The sequence below is a fragment of the Rhinolophus sinicus genome, chromosome 15, assembly GCF_057876585.1.
Source record: "Rhinolophus sinicus isolate RSI-liver-muscle chromosome 15, RSI-T2T, whole genome shotgun sequence".
NCBI classification, from domain to species: Eukaryota; Metazoa; Chordata; class Mammalia; order Chiroptera; family Rhinolophidae; genus Rhinolophus; species Rhinolophus sinicus.
The window spans coordinates 60,785,908-60,803,730 of record NC_142515.1 but is presented as its reverse complement, the minus strand read 5'-3'; the positions used below and the strand labels follow the sequence as shown (position 1 = coordinate 60,803,730).

At 40.3% G+C, this 17,823-nt stretch overlaps 1 protein-coding gene across 1 annotated transcript in view; it reads left to right on the top strand.

Moving 5' to 3' along the window:
- Positions 1-17,823, top strand: part of GRID1 (glutamate ionotropic receptor delta type subunit 1) — a 702,359-nt gene that overhangs the window by 573,075 nt on the left and 111,461 nt on the right. Inside the window, exons 9-12 of the mRNA XM_074339722.2 lie at positions 4,962-5,063; positions 6,468-6,665; positions 9,852-10,176; positions 11,375-11,513. Of these exons, the coding sequence (XP_074195823.2) occupies positions 4,962-5,063; positions 6,468-6,665; positions 9,852-10,176; positions 11,375-11,513 (764 nt within the window). The remainder of the gene's footprint in view (positions 1-4,961; positions 5,064-6,467; positions 6,666-9,851; positions 10,177-11,374; positions 11,514-17,823) is intronic.

Genomic DNA, 17,823 nt, shown 5'->3' with positions numbered 1-17,823 from the left:
AGGTCAGCTGTCAAAATGGGTGTCTATGGCCATAAATTCATCCATCCCATGGACAAAATTCTGTCAGTGAAATACAAGCGTCAACACACTTATGTACTGACGAAATGGTCTGCAGCTGTATGACTAAGTGTCGGGACTTCTTTGGGTATAAGGTTTTCCTGGCTCCCCATTTATCAAGCGTATCAGCCTCATTTGGCTTTTATCGACTGAAACGCTTTCCTCGGGCATTTTGAACCTGGAGAACCAGGCGCCCTCAGGACGTAGGTGGGGTGCAGCCTCTTGTACTCTTGGTAGGCTCCAAGCTTGGGAATCCATTTAAAGGCTTTATTTTATTAAAAAAAAAAAAATCCGCTGGAGTCTGTTTGGACTGTGTCTTTCTTTGTTCTGGTCTTACATATCAGATGTCCCCTTCTGAGGGTTGGCCTTCCTCAGAAATGATGAAGGTTTGCTACTCTGGTCTTAAGATTTGGGCAAGAGCACAAAGCTTCGTGGAAATAGGGGGACTCACTCAGCCTGGGACTCTCAGCTTCAGGCTGTTACGAGGGAATAAACTCCCGCCCAACTCAAAAGATCCCTGATCCTGGAACATGGCTGCTCTTTGATGTGTTTGAAGGCAGAATTTTGGTTTCACTTTGAAGTTTGTTTGTTTTTCTCTTTGTCAGTACAAAATGCCTGAAGGCCTGGGAGAGATAACTCTCTATTAAGGAACTAAATAAATAATTAATAATAAAACATTAAAAAAAAAGGCTTAAAGCCCTAAGTACTTTCAGACAAAAATATAGGAATAACAACAGGCTTGGAGGAATTCTTTTTCCTCTCATGAAGTTCTACTTTGATTTAAATGGCCTTGCCTTAGGGTTGTCTGAGTAGCAACTAACATGATTTGGTGCCATCCCTCTTCTTTCATGGAAAAAGCGTGCCTGTCTTCATGGAGGGTAGCAGGAGCCACATTCCTGTCTCCAAACCTGACCGTTTTGGAGAGATCATAGAATGTGAGATGGCTTGCTGGACGAACTTACAATGTGTCTCTTCTAGGAGATGTGCACTCCTTGACTACAGCTCCTTGAAACCAGAGGACTGATTTATTGGGTTCTGACTCTTAGATTGGCCTTGACATACCAACAGATAATTTGATTGCTTTCTTCCATTCAGTCCTCTATCATGCAAGTACATGTGACAGGATTTCGCTTAATTGCCTGTGCTAGTTATTTTTATCAAAAGCTTATTTTCCCTTCTGTGAAAGTATTGAAAAACCTGTTAAAAACATAGAAGACCATAAGGAAATAATACTGATTATTCGTAAATTTACCACCTAGATACATTTACATATTACATTTTTATCATATCTCCTCCCATTTTTAGCACCACTTTTTCTAAAAAATAAATAATAATTAAGGTTGTTGTACACACAGTTTTATATTCTGATTCTTCACTTTGTGATTATTCAGTTATTTTACAACAGATCATTTCAAAATGATTTTCTCCTTTGAACAGTCCCTAAACATGGTAGGCAGGGAAGTTATTTTATTTCATTTTATAGATAAGAAAATGAAATTTCAGTGAAGTTAAATTTATTCAGCAAATATTTGTTGACTGGCTTCTGTGTTTTAAGCACTGTGCTGTCTGAGGTCACTCAGATAAGTAAGTGGCGGAAACACAGCTAGAATATGTCTGCCGACTCATAAACATATGCTAATTCCACTCCTCCAAGTTCCTAGCTTTTTCCACAAATCTATAGCAGTTACCGTAAGTTGATCTTTGAGAGAATATGGCATTTAAGACAAGGTTGGACACCCTGAGATGGGAATAAGCAGGACAAGGTCTAGTTCATGAGCCAGAGACTCTCGACAGTTTATGAAGATGGGATTTTTGATCCCAGGGGAGAGGGTGAGAAACCCAGGTAACACAGCTGGATCACAGACTTAGTTCCAGAATGGAAGACAGTGGAGATCATTTGTACTACAGCTTTGCGTAAGTGGTGGCGATTGGCTAAGCATTTCATTTGCTGTGAGGAATGTAAGGGCAACGGGGAACTGGGTGTGGGCTATCTGCACAACCTCTGCAACTTTTCTGTAAATTGAAAACTATTCTAAAGTGAACACTTATTTTTTAAAAACATGAGTAAGAGTTTACCAGACTAAGCTGAAGAGAAATGGCATTCTGGGCAAAGGAAACATATACAATGAGTCAGGAGGGAATACGATGTACTTGAGAAAGGTTAGGGATTTGAGGGGTTGCAGTGTACTGTGGCTATGTACAAGAAGTGAGGCTGAAAGTCAGGGTTGGGTCTGGATTAGGAAGCTCTTTAGTTTATGCCAAGCTTAAAAGTAGTAGGATTTATCCTGCACGAAATGGGAGGCCATTAAAACAATTTAATTGACGTAGTTCATGTTTGAGTTTGTTTTTTATAAAGGTACCTATCAGCACATTGGAGAAGGGCTGTACGAGAAGAAGGTTCGGGTAATGAGATCAATGGGAGGGCTGTTGCTATGCTCTGGGACAGAGGTACTGCCCTCAGCCAGGCAGTGGGCTAGAAGCACAGGGGTATGGACAGGCATTGAGAGGCAGAACCCTTCTTGGAGCTGAACTAAAACCCCGGAAGGACCTGGCTTCATCCTTACTGCTTTTTCCTGCCTCTATTCTCCATTCTCATGAGTGGTTACAAGTCCAATAGGAAGACAGGTAAAGCCTGGTTGAGCAAGGCCCCCCAGAACCCCACTGCAGGCACTCATGCATGCCAGGGCAGCAGAGTCGAGATGCCCCTTCCCCCGTGCCAGGGAGGTTCAGCAGCAGGTGTTAGAAATGTAAGTCCTGGTGGAGGGCAGGATATTTAGTCCCTTGGACAGATATGGCTTCTTGAGGATGAGATTGCCTTCCTTAGGACTCTAAGTCACTGAGATGGTCCAGGGGCCTTCATAACGCCACCCAACCAGGCGGTGCAGCAGACCACCCCTCAGGGTTTAATGGCTCCAATGCCTATGTCACAATTTATGGGGATGAGATGCAGGTAGCCCAAATACACACCAGGAGTTCCCTGAGTGCATGTTGGTGGGTCCAAAGAAGGCAGGGAATCAATACCTTGACTCCTTTGGCTGAGTTTGTTCTCTTCCCTTTGACCAGCATTTTAATCTAGGCACAGGAACTGATTCTGGGTCCTACTGCTGTTTCCTGAGACCTAATGGAGAAACAGCAGTGAGGTTTCGTTCTCACTGTACCAGTCCCAGAGTGTGGTATCTTTGATGTTCTTGTACAGGACCTTGGGTATATCTTAACTGCTCTTCACAGCAGTGTTCCTAAAATTAGTTAGTGGCGGCTCTGGGGAGCTCCTCACAATACATGGCCATGCTCTTAACTAAATGGTTCGTTCATCACTGCCAGGCATCCTATTATTTAGGAAGGACTGGGTCTTACTTGGTATCATGTCTGTGGTGACAGCAGGAGTTTCCATGTTCTTTTTCACCTGGTTCTAGAACCACACGTCTCATTCTGATGTTCCTACTCGAGGCCGAGGAGTATCTTCCAGGTGGAATGGCCCCACAGATTCTGGAACTCTGGCCTCAGAGTAAAGGCTCAGTGTGCAGATCCTGCTACAGATGGCAAGACTATGGGAAATGCTGGGAGAGTAGAAGTGTCCTTAAGCGGCACTATTGGTGGCTCCTGTACCTGCTGGCCCTTTTCCACAGAGGGGTGGTTCTCCTGCTCGGCTTGTCTTGCGCTTTTCCTTGCCAAAGAGCAGACACTGCCTGAGGCAGTCTGATTCTTTAACCCCTTGCTGCTTAAATGGTGGCCATGGATTGCAGCAGCAGCATCACCCGAGAGCTTGTTAGACAGGTATAATCTTAGGCCCTGGAACCAGAAAGTGCATGTGAAGTCCTTGGGTGACTTCTGGGCCTGTCACACTTTGAGGGTCACTGCTTTAATCTACAGTGTGCTTCAGGCCTTGGTTGTGCATTAGTATTACCCGAGGAACTAAAATATCCACATCCCGTCCACTACAGACCAGTGAAACTGAGTCCCTGAATGTGGGGCCTGGCCTTCAGAATGCCTTACGTCCTCTTAACAGATTCTAATATGCAAGCAAGGTAGAGGCCTAGTGACCTAGAAGACTTGGGGTTGTCAACGAGGATCATGGGAGGTCTAACTTCCCACATGCCCATTAAGCTGTCTTGAGATGGGGGCCGGTATCTGGATTTTTTTACATCTCACCAACTAAAAGTTCAGAATCATTGATGAGACAACAGTTTCATCACTGCTGCCCAGGCCTGCAGGAAGGGGAAGCAGTCCCCAGAATACCTGTGTCTCCTGTTGTTTCTGAGCCAGGATAGGGTCTCCTCGACCCCCTTAGGGTGCTTGTCAGAGAGGCATCAGGTTATTGGACAGACCTTGCAGGCTCAGGAGGATGTGTATTCTTGGCCTCCATGTGTGTATCAGGGAAAATGATGAAGTTTGCACTACAGTGAAGACGGGCAGTGAGCTCTTGACACGGCTTGCAGTAGGCACTAGGGTGCAGGAAAAGCTGTACACTTGGGTCTTTATTGCCCCCTTCACTGCTGAGTGTCATCCTACACTGCTGGTGGCAATGGCTGAACTCAAGGGCCCTCTGGCCTGGGCAAGTCAAAGGACTAATTAAAGAAAAAAGACACTTTGCGGGAGACACAGTGACATGGCTTCAGTGGATAGACAGAATGAATTTGGATGGAAATGTTCATTCCAGAAATAAGTTCTTCCCAATTGGTTTCATTTTAAGGATGTGGCAAGATCCATGTGAGGTTATGAAGGAAGTGCAACTCTGTGTCATACTTTTATTCTTTCTATGGTTTTAAGATGGCTCTTGGTCTCTAGGAAACTCAGAGGGGTGCTATCTGCCTACCTGCCTGGTCAGGATCCCTGTTTAGGAAGCAAGGCTTTAAGGTGTGCCCAGGTACTCATTCTGTCTCTCACACTCCCTTTTTCCTTCACAGCTGGCGACCTGGGACTCTGAGAAGGGCCTGAATGGCAGCCTGCAAGAGAGGCCCATGGGCAGCCGCCTCCAAGGACTGACTCTCAAAGTGGTGACTGTCTTGGTAGGATCATGGGCATATTGGGGAGGTTCGTTCTTCAGGCTTTTGCATCAGAGGGTTCTCTGTTTGATTTAATGCTGGGTTTGGAGAGAAGGGGATCTTGAGTAGTGGCTTGAGTTTTCAGAAGGCCTTTCACTCTAATAATTTTGTGAAGAATGAAGGAAGGATCAGATTGGAAATTCTGCCCGAGGACTTCTGAGGCCTTCCGTGGCAGGCCACTGGAATGCTCTAGAGAAGGACCACTAATCCAGATCCACTGTTGAGCTCCAGAGTGAGCACAGATGCTCTCTTTGTTCTTGGGTGTAAACAGAACCTTGACCTCCTGGTGGTCCTTAGGAGAGCTTTCCCAGGAGCCAGAAAGATGCTGGGAGGTGGACATTCTTCCTGCTCCCAATACCACGGACAGGCCCATGTGATACAAAGTTCATAATGAAGACCATTTATTAGTTGCAATTTTTCTGCACAGTTGTCCTGGAATCATGGACTTTTACATCTGTGAGAGACTTTAGAATCATCATCCTTTCAATTTCTTTCTTCACCTTTTTTAGAAGTATAGGAGACATTTTAGACTTACCTCTTAGTAGCAGGCACCAGTGTCTCAGCTCTAGACGCCTTTGCAGGCAGTGTTCTGTCACTCTACATACGCACACCATTAATACGGATTATACTCTACCCACCCCCTGAAAATTAATGATAAACATTATCTACAGCTGTTTAAAAGGTCCCTTCTTGTTCAGTTTCACAGGGTCATGGTGCGGGAGACAGAGATGCTTTCCAGAGGGCCACATGCCCTACAGGAACACATGTGACACAGCACAAAATATGTGACAGTGAACGTGGCATAGCTTTGGACTTGGGATTTGGGATTTAATCTTATCCTATCCTTTGATTTAGGATATGATCTTAGTCCATTAATCAGCATCCATTTTCTAGTACAACCCGATAGATGCAATATTGTCCTCTCCCAATCTAGTATCACACAACTTTGCTGTCATTTATTATCGTGGATGAAAAATATCCACGATAATAAAATATCCACGATAATTTCTTATGTGGGTCCTGAAGAATTATGGCATTTCCCGAATGTCACAAATAGAGGAAGGAAAACAAACCCTGTAATTCGGGAGGCGGGGTATGGGCGGAGCCTAGGATAACGTGACACAGAACAAGTAAGTCCCCTTTCCTGCACTGACATGCTGGTTGGAGGGATGCTCCGGTGCACTGTACCCTGAATGTGCATAAGCTGCTGTAGGAAGGGGCAGAGAGGTTGAGACTTCAGGCCTAAACTGGGGAAACACATACACAAACGTTCTAAAGTTGCAATTCATCTCTCCAACAATACCCTGGAAAGATGTGTGTTAATGAACCTGTTATTTCATTGAAGCACCTTCATTCTGTTGTCCTCAGGAAGAGCCTTTTGTGATGGTGGCTGAGAACATCCTTGGACAGCCCAAGCGCTACAAAGGGTTCTCCATAGACGTCCTGGATGCCCTTGCCAAGGCTCTGGGCTTCAAATATGAGATTTACCAGGCCCCTGATGGCAGGTACGGTCACCAGCTCCATAACACCTCCTGGAACGGGATGATCGGGGAGCTCATCAGCAAGGTAGGTCCCAAAAGAAGGTCCACGGGGAGGGGCACCCCAGTCTGCCTCTGGGTGATATCTAAATTTGGCCCATTATGCAGTTGGAACCTTGGGACCATTAAACAGACCACAGTTACCACTCTCCATACGCTAAAGCCCTCTTTTTCTTAGTCATACCCATTTCCACTCTTTTATTTTCTCATTCCCTGGCCCTCAATGTTTTCCTTCTGTGCCCATTGCTCTCATTCCTTGAAACCTATCCACTGTGCCTGCTCTGTAATACACCCTTCATGAAACCCACCCTCACATTTGGGCTGAAACAGGAACCTAGTTCCTGCTTGGGTGGGGCACTGGTGAGTGCTTCTTCTCCTCTCCCTCCTCGCTCACCAATGGGGTCTGTACCCGTGTGTATGTGTGTGTGTGTGTGTGTGTGTGTGTGTGTGTGTGTGTGTGTGTCTGTGTGTGAATGAATATGTCTGTGTGTCTGCATTGCTATGTGCAGGTGATATGACATTCCTCAGCTCCTCTTACTAACTTTCAATCATTACTCATCCTCCCTCCTGTAGAACCTGAACTCTCATTGAGTCTCCTGGCCTGAGACGAATTCACTGTCCCAGTCCTTGTCCCTGTCATCCCATGCCCTCTGGGTCATTTCCTCACAACCATTTATGATGGTGGCATCTGACTCAAGCCCTCCCTCTCCATGGTTTCTGTTGCCACCAACCTTGATATTTCTGACATGCCTGTGAGCATCTCTGCCACCCCAGTGCTTGAGCTCCTCACCTCCCGTGACCTGTGCTTGTTCTCCGCTCCAGCACCCACAGCCATGCATCACGGCAGCATCTTACACGTTGTTGTCACTGTCCCATTCCATGACTGCAGCCTGTTGTCCTGAGTCTTTTAGTCCTTTGTCCCTAAAACATAGGTCCTTGGCTTTATAAATCCATAAAGGCAGACAGGAGGCATATAGTTCTCTAATTTCTACTAGGATTAAAAAAAATGCAACTGTGTAGTATAATTTATATACTATAAAATCCACCCACTTCAGATATACAATTCAATGATTTTTAGAAAATCTACTGAGTTGTGCAACCATCTCCATAATCTAGTTTTTGAATACTTCCATCACCCCAATGACATCTCTCATACTCATTTACAGTTAATCCCATTCCTAACCGCAGCCCTAGGGAACCATCCATCTAGTTTCTATCTCTATAGATTTGCTTTTATGAACATTCAGTATAAGTGCAGTCATATAATATGTGGGCTTTGTGTCTGGCCCCTTCCACTTAGCATATGGATTTGAGGTTCATCCTCTTCTAAGGTTTCCATGCTCCTCTGATATTGCATCCTTTCCTGCCTGGGGTGCCTTCTGGGGTTGACCAGAAAAACCCTGGTGATTCCTGTCATCCCTTGTGATTCTCCATGCTTTTGATTTCTGTTGCAGCCAAACCCTGACTTGATTCTATTATCTGTCCTCTGACTTGGACATCCAGGTGGCTGCATACAGTTAGAGAAGAAAATCACAAATATGTGAGATGAATGTATGAACAATGCGTGACTCCAGCCTCAGCTGGGCCTTCAGGACAGCCTGAGTTCCTTGACTTAGCCTTTGTTGGGTCCCTTGGCAACATTTCTTAGAGACTATTTCGAAAATTTACCTTTCTCATCAAGCAACCTAATAACCTTCTATCCTCAATTAAAAAAAAAGAAAAAGATTGTTCTACTACATTATTGAAAAAATAGAGACTTCTGGGTGTGAACTTCCACTTCAATTTCCTATGAAATTCACATCTGCAGATATAGGCCCTGACCTCCAGTTCAGAGGAGGGGGAGTATTTTTCCTCCTGTTACAGGTCACCCTTCCACTTGTGTCAATTTCCTCTTTGAACCTGGCTTCAAATAGTTTCTCTCCATCCTATATTGTAAACCTGTCCTGCTTCACTATATCTCTTTACAAAAAGCTGACCACCACCACCACCACCCCTGGACCTTGAGTTTGTGACAGGGGAGGCAAAGGCAAAGCCAGAGATGCAGATGTGACCAGTGTAAGAGGAGAGCGCCAACATCATCACCTCCAATATTTTTCTCTACTCTAGATACGTTGTTGGATTGCAGTTTACGACATCAGTGTATCTGCCCCTGTAGCTCACATGTTAAACATGGTAAAATCTTTCTATGTATGTTTCCCCAATTTGAATATGTAGGTTGGATCTGTTGTCACACTTGGTCATTCTAAACTAAACCTAGTTCTGAGGATGCCTCCTACTTCAAAGCCCAAGAGCCAAGATCTGGATGACCACATTTTAGTGCTCTTGGGGTTGAAGTGAGTACTCCAGGCCCATACTTGCCCGCCATCATTCAACCTCCACCAGTCTTGGCAGCTTTATCTCAGAGTGTACTTCCATCTTAATGGAGATCTTTGGTTACTTTTCAAATGAAGCCTATCTTAGAAAGCAAAAATCTTGTGAGGCACTTTTAAAGTCACAGTACAGCATGTCCAGAGAGTCCCTCGAATAGGGCATTACCATACAAAGAACCAACCATGTGTCTGCAGGCCATGAGTTATGGGAATTGGCGATCAAAAGAAGTAGAGGACCACTTTTTTCTCCATGGATGTTATTCTTTGGCATAGTCTACATATAAAGCCATCAGGTGCTGATACATTAATGAGATTGAAGGTAGTTGTATGACTCACCATATACCTTCTAAAGTATTTTAGAAAAGAGAGACATCAATGTGCTAATGGAATTTGGAGACGCTTGATAGAAAAATGGAGTGTCTCGTTGGCCTTAAGGTATAGGAAAGATGCAGATAAACTTAGAAGATAGAAAGGACCTCTTGGTGGGGTTTGGGTGACAAGGAGGAAATACCAGCATAAGAAAGGAAATCGCTAAAGTTTGCTAGGGGGAACAATAAGAAAGTGAAGAAAAACTACAATTTGTACAGAAATGAAGGTGCTTTACAGACTGTTTTCTCCAGAAGAGGTTTCCGTGAGTTTTGGGGGTTTGGGAGAGAAATTTGCAAGGTGAAGAAGGTAATAATAGACAACCTAGTGTTGGATTTTCCTTACAATATTCAAGGTCACAGAGTGTCCACTCTCAAAGCCATTCCCTGTGGACAGAACTACCCTCAGGGCAGAGGGCACACCTCGGCCCAGGGCGGACCCAGCAATGGGCCTTCTGATGAGATGGTTCTGCCTTTCAGAGAGCAGACTTGGCCGTCTCTGCCATCACCATCACTCCGGAGAGGGAGAGCGTTGTGGACTTCAGCAAGCGGTACATGGACTACTCCGTGGGGATCCTAATCAAGAAGCCCGAGGAGAAAATCAGCATCTTCTCTCTTTTTGCTCCGTTTGATTTTGCGGTCTGGGCCTGCATTGCGGCAGCCATCCCTGTGGTGGGTGTGCTGATATTTGTGTTGAACCGGATACAGGCCGTAAGGTCTCAGAATGCTGCCCAGCCCCGACCAACTGCGTCTGCCACCTTGCACAGTGCCATCTGGATCGTCTATGGCGCCTTCGTACAGCAAGGTACCTTCCTGGTTTCCTGCTGCTGGAACAGCCCAGGGGCCTGGGACATCTTATCCACTGGCAAAGTGCTTAGATGCATATTGCCAGAGTCCTTGTAAAGGCAGTTTTATTTAATCTCTAGGGCAGTACTAATATTATGCTGCACCCAATTTCTCTGAGTAACATCAGCTAGAAATTCAATGAAATGATAACAAAGAACTCAACTTCAAATCCTGCTTTCCACTTTAGATAAAATTGACTTTGAAGTTCTGCTTTGCACTTTCCTCCCCTCCCACATTAGATTGATTGCTGTGCACGTGGGGTTGTCAAATGAAACTGGATCTTGTTTAAATCTGAAGTCTTAATGGGGAAAAAATGACAATTGTTTTGCAATCACCTAAGCAGTACTCCAGCCGTTCTTGAGATATGAAGTTTTCTATCTGAGAAATCTGGATAGTGCTTGGGGAGTTACAGGATTGTGGGATTTTGACCAGAAACAACAAATTGAAAGTTCCTAAAATGAGTTTTGGCCCAGTTTTGCACCGTTGCAAAACATGTATCACCTGCTTGTGAGGTTATATAAGAATAGTCAGTGAGAAGCTTTTTTCTGCTGCCACGGAAGGGACCAAGGAGGAAAAAAGCAGCCTGAAAGAGGCAGTTTTTGACCGAAAGTCACATGCAATGATTTCTGAAAGTCCTAGAAAAAAAAAAGTCATCTAGTGAGAGCTGAATATTAATAACAATGATATGGTACATCTTACTTCTGAGGTTTAAAAGAAAGTTAGGGAGCCCTCTGGGTAGGAGGTAATTCAATATTTATAGAATTCCTGAGACTACTCTATGTGAATTTGAAATTGGAAAGGGTCCTTCCATCAACCAGGTTGCAGTCCTGCCAGTTCTCAACACAGTGCGGTAGAATCTTCTAACTGGGAGAGTTTGAGATTCACAACTTTGTCCTTGGCATTTTGACAAGCATCACATCAGTAAAAGGCCAGTCCTGGTTCTTCCGTATTTTTGTGGTCCTCCATGCCTTCCAAGGTTTGTGGCCTTAGGGTTTTTTCCTAGAATTGTCACAGCTCCCCGTAATAAGCTGGCAGTTCCTTCTCTGCTCCCCAGCCCATCACCAGTGGAGGCTCCCTATGCCTGGAGCATTTCTGTGCGGATGGGAGTGAGAGTGGATGCCCAGGACCAATCCACTTTATCTGCCTCCCTCCCACAGGTGGCGAATCCTCCGTGAACTCTGTGGCCATGCGCATAGTGATGGGCAGCTGGTGGCTTTTCACTCTCATCGTGTGCTCCTCCTATACAGCCAATCTCGCTGCCTTCCTCACAGTGTCCAGGATGGACAACCCCATAAGGTAAGACAATTCCTCCTTCCAAAGCTGGGACCATTCAGCTCTTAGAGGCTGTAAAGAGAAGATGCAAACTTTCCTGGGGTGGCTTGGTGTCACAAAGGCAGAGACAGTCTTAGATCCCAGATCTACAATGTGATGTTCACAATCTTTAATGTATGAAGAGCTTCAATCCTGTTGTATTCTATTTCATGCACAATTAAATAAATGTATAAATTCATTAAGTAATATTTCTCTGAATGTTTAAATACTCCTTAGACTGATAAATCAAAACATTAAAAATTAACAAATTTAATTTCCTCAGACATTTAAACTTCGATTACAAACTTATTTAACCAAACTTTTCTAAACATTCAATTAAAATTAATGAAAATCACAAGTCTAATATATTTTTCAAAACTTCAAACGCCTTAAATTATTTTTAAGAACATGCCAATCATCACCGTGATTAGAAAACTTATTTCACTTATATTTATGAAATTATACAAATATTGAAACCAAGGACTAAAAATGTCTCTTAATTTTACCAAAATGTTAAAAATATGGCATAGTGAAATAACTTGGAAATGCTTTGTCTTAGAATCAGATTTCCACATACTGTGTAATTTACCAAGAACTTGGACAAAGTGAGTGTATGTTGGCCATGTGGTTGCTGAAGTGACCAAAGGCACAGTCTGTTCCTCATTTCCTCGGGGAATGTGGTTTCAGTATCACCTCTCACCTGGCCCACGCTTACGGTTTTCTGTGTCTCTGCCTTTTGTACCTTCTCCTTTAATTCGTCATACTCACTGCCATCATGTTGATACTTTTGATCCTCAGCACTAATCAAGTCCTTTATCCTCAACCAGGTTCTGTGGCTCCCAACTGCCTACGTAACAGTTCAACCTCTTGACTAAGATTGAAAATTTACTATATTATCTAGGTCTTTCTTTTTTTCTTCCCCCCTCCCTCCCTCCCTCCTCCCTCCCTCCCTCCTCCCTCCCTCCCTCCCTCCCTCCCTTTCTTTCATTTGTGGTTGATGTTTTTATTGAGATAATTACAGATTCATATGTGGTTGTAAGAACTAATGCAGAGAGATCTCATAATATCCTCTAACCAGTTTCCTCCAATGATAACATTTTGTGAAACTATAGTGTCATGTCACAATCCAGGTATTGACATTATTACAATTGACTGATTCTGTTCAGATTTTTCCTCTTGTACTCATTTCTGTGTGTGTGTGTGTGTGTGTGTATGTGTATGTGCACACACACATTTGGTTCTATACAATCTTATCACGTGTAGATTTGTGTACCCACCATCACAGTAAAGATCTAAACTATTTTATCCCTCTAAGGATCCCTTGTGTCATCCTTTGATAACCACACTGGCATCCTTCACACTTCTTCCCCTCCGGTTCTTAATCCCTGGAAATCACTAGTGTGTTCTCCATTTCTAAAATTTAGTCATTTCAAATATGCTATGTAGATGAAATCATACCTCTTGGGATTGGCTTTTTCATTCAGCATAATTATCTAGAGATTCATCAGCTTGTGTATATTAATAGTTCAGTAGTATCTGATACACGATAGTTTCTTTAATGATTCATCCATTGAAGAACATCTGAGTTGTTCCAGTTTGGAGCAATTATGTATAAGGCCACTGTAAACATTTGTGTGTAGGTTTTTGTGTGAACATATGTTTTTATTTATATCCAAAAGTGCAGTTGCTGGGCCATGTGGTAACTGCATGCTGAGTTTTATTAGAAACTATCAAACTGCCTTCCAGAGTAACTGCACCATTTTACATTACTGCTAGTGATTGGTTATGATCTAGTTTCTTTGCATCTTTGCCAGTATTTAGTGTTATCACTATTTTTTATTTTACTATTCTAATAGGTATGGAGTAATATCTCATGTGGTTTTAATTTTCATTTCCCTAATGACTAATTATGTTGAACACCTTTTCATGCGCTTATTCCTATCTGTATATCCTCTTTTGTGAAATATCTGTTTAAGTATTTTGCCCATTTTCCAATTGAATTGTTTGATTATTACTGTTGAGTTTTGAAATTCTTTATATATTTTAAATACTAGATCTTTGACAGATATGTGGTTTGCAAATATTACCCCCAATCTTTGTCTTTTCAAACTCTTAAAATGGTCTTTCACAAAGAAAGTTTTTAAAATTTATGAGGTCCAATTTTTAAATTTTTTTGTGTGGATCATGCTTTTAGTGTCAAGTCTAACTCTTTGCTTAGCTCTAGCCTCAAAGATAGTCTCCTGTTTTTCATATGTGATTTTCCCCCCTAAAAGTGTTGTAGTTTTTTATTTTACATTTCAGTCTACTATCAATTTTGAGTTAAATTTTGTACAAGGTGTAAGATTTAGGTTGAGTTTTGGTTATTTACTTATTTGTCTATGGATGCCCAATTGATCTAATACCATTTGTTAGAAAGGCTAGCCTTCCTTTATTAAGTTGCTTTTGCAATTTTTCAGAAATCAGCTGGATGTATTTGTGTGGGTCTATTTCTGTATTCTCTATTTAGTTCCATTTATCTATGTTCCTATCCTTTTGCCAGTACCACACTGTCTTGATTACTGTAGCTGCAGAGTAAGTGTTAATATTGGGCAGAGTAATTTCTGCCATTTTATTCTTTTGCGTTAAGGTTGTTTTACTTATCCTAGGGCCTGCACCTTTCCATATAAATTTTGAAATAAGCTTGTCTATGACTATAAAAATTTTTTCTGCGGTTTTGATAGGCATTGCATTAATTACAGTTGTAATTACATTAAACTAATTGATTATACCTTGGTAAGACTATCATGAATAAGTATTGAATTATATCAGATGCTTTTTATGCTTTATTTGATATGATCATATGATTTTTCCTTCTTTATCTTGTTTCATGTGGTAGATTGCATTGCTTGTTTTCTAAATGTTGTATACCTTGAATGAAGCTCATTTGGTCACAGTTTATGATTCTTTTCATATATTGTTGGACTTTGAGGATTTTTGCATCTAAATTCATGAGAAATATTGGTTTGCACTTTTTTATTTCTTGTACTTTTTTTAAATTAAAGTTTATTGGGGTGACAATTTTAGTAAAGTTACATAGATTTCAGGTATACAATTCTGTATTACATCATCTACAAATTACATTGTGTGCTCACCACTCAGAGTCAGTTCTCCTTCCATCACCATATATTTGATCCCCTTTACCCTCATCTACCACCTCCCTCCCCCCTTAACCTCTGGTAACCACTAAACTATTGTCTGTGTCTATGAGTTTTTGCTTCTCATTTGTTTGTCTTGTTCTTTTGTTGTTTTTGGTTTATATACCACATAGCAGTGAAATCATATGGTTCTCTGCTTTTTCTGTCTGACTTATTTCGCTTAGCATTATAATCTCAAGATTCATCCATGTTGTCACAAATGGTCCTATATCATCTTTTCTTACTGCTGAATAGTATTCCATTGTGTATATATGCCACAACTTCTTATCCATTCATCTATCGAAGAACATTTCAGTTGTTTCCATGTCTTGGCCACCGTAAACAAAGCTGAAATGAACATTGGAGCACACTTGTCTTTATGTATAAATGTTTTCAGATTTTTTGGGTAGATACCCAGGAGAGGGATTGCTGGGTCATATGGTAATTCTATTCAATATTTTGAGGAACCTCCACAGTTTTACCAGAAAACTAAAGATAGAATGATAGGAAATCCTCACATATCAATAATCATCTTGTCCTGTTTTTGATTGATTTTGATATCAGGGTATCACGGGACTCACAAAATAATTTAGGAAGGCTTCCCTCATCTTCTATTTTCTGGAAGAGAGTATGCAAAATTGGTGTTAATTCATCTTTAAATGTTTGGTATAATTCTCCAAGGAAACCATGTAAGCCTGGATATTTCATATTTTTGGAGCTTTTACATTATGAATTAATTTGTCATAGCTATAAGGCAATTCATATTATCTGTTTTATCTTCAAGTATAGTTGGTTTATAGTGTTCATGTTTTCCATTTAATTGCTGATCTTCTGTTGAAAGTGGGATATTGAAGTCTCCAACTATTTTTGTAAAAATGCCTATTTCTTCCTTCAGTTTTATCAGTTTTGCTTCCTATATTTGTAATATGTAATATGTAATTACAAATATGTTTATATTTGTAATTGTTATATATGATTTTTATCTATACGTCTTTTTTGTCTCTCATAAAAAAATTGTCTTCATGTCTAATTTGTCTGATATTAGTATAACCACTCTAGTTCTCTTTTGGTTATTGTTTGCAGAGAATCTTTTTTCCATCTATTTACTTTCAATCTATTTGTCTTTAAACTTAAAGTGAGTCACTTCTACACAGCATATAGTTGGGTTAGGTTTTCTTAATTCATTCTACCAATCTCTACATTTTAATTGGAGAGTTTAATCCATTTATATTTAATGTAATTAATGATAAGGAAAAACTCACTTGTGCCATTTTGTTGTTTGTTTTCTACAATGTTTCCCTGAAAATAAGACCTAGCTGGACAGTCAGCTTTAATGCGTCTTTTGGAGCAAAAATTAATATAAGACCAGGTTTTATTTTACTAAAATGTAAGACCAGGTATAATATAACATAACATAACATAACATAACATAACATAACATAACATAACATAACATAACATAACATAACATAACATAACATAACATAATATAAATATAATACCAGGTTTTATTTTACTATAATATAAGACCAGGTATAATATAATGTAATGTAATATAATACTGGGTCTTACATTAATTTTTGCTCCAAAAGATGCCTTAGAGCTGATTGTTCGACTAGGTCTTATTTTTGGGGAAACACGGTCAGTATATGTCATATATTTTTTGTTCCTTATTTCTTCCATTACAGCCTTCGTTTGTACTAAATAGACATATTTTGCATACTATTTTAAGCACATTTTTTTACTATATATTTATTGAGTCATAGTCTTTGTTGCTGCCGAGCATTACAATTAACATCTTAATTTATAAAAATCTATTTTAGATTAATACCATCTTTTTTTTAATAGCATACAAAAATTTTGCTTTTATATCACTCTGTTCCACTTCACCCCTGCCCAACAACTCTTTCCTGAAGCTGTCTGATCCATTTCTTTTTAGGAGGTAATTAAATTTTTCTCCATTTTTTTTTCAATGGGGTGTCTTCTATATTTAGTTTTTAAATTGTTATATGTTATTGCTTTTTACTTGAGTAAACTTTACAATTTGTTCAAAAACAACATTAGATATTAAAATACATTATTAAAACACATGTTTATTGTGTTTTAATTTTTATCTTTTATATTGTAGTAAAATATACCAGAGATGCCAAAAAAATGTATACACATGACTTGTATTCATCTTTTGTTATCAGTATATATTATTACAATTTTGATACAGCTTTTTCCTTTCTTAAAATGAGTATACATTTTTTTGGCACCCTCTGTACATAACATACATTTTATCATTGAAATTATTTTAAGTGTAAATTTCAGTGTTATTAAGTACATTCACATTATTCTGTAAACATCACTACCATTCATCTCTAGAATACTTCATCTTGCCAAACTGAAAGGCTATACAACACTCCTCATTTCTTGCTACCCTAGGACCTGGAAACTATTATTCTATTTTACGTCTCTATGAATTTGACTATTCTAGGTACCTCATATCAGTGAAATAATGTCGTTTCTGTCCTTGTTTTGACTGGCTTATTTAACTTAGCATGTCTTTAAGGTTCATCCATGTTGTAGCAAGTTTCAGAATTTTCTTTCTTTTTAAATGGCTGAGTAGCATTCCTTTGTATGTATATACCATATTTTGTTTTCCATTCATCTATCAAGAAACACTTGGTTTACCTCCATCTTTTGCCTATTATTTAATAATGCTGCCATACACATAGTACACAAATATCTGTTCAGGTTTCTGCTTTCAGTACTTCCGGCTATACACTCACAAGTTGAATTTCTGGATTATATGGTAGTTCTGTTTTTAATTTTTTTGAGGAACTACTATACCATATTCTACAGCAACTGCACCATTTTACATTTCCTCCAGCAAACCACAAAGATTCCATTTTCACCACATCCTTGCCAACACTTGTTTTCTCGGTTTTCTGTTTTGTTTTGTTTTGTTTTCATAATAGCTGTCCTAGTGACAGCTATTATACCTAGTGTGAAGTGGTATCTCATTTTGATTTGATTTGCATTTTCCTGATAATTAGTGATGTTAAGCATCTTTTTATGTGTTTATTGTTCATTCCTTTATCTTCTTTAAAAAGATGTCTATTCAAGTCATTTGCCCA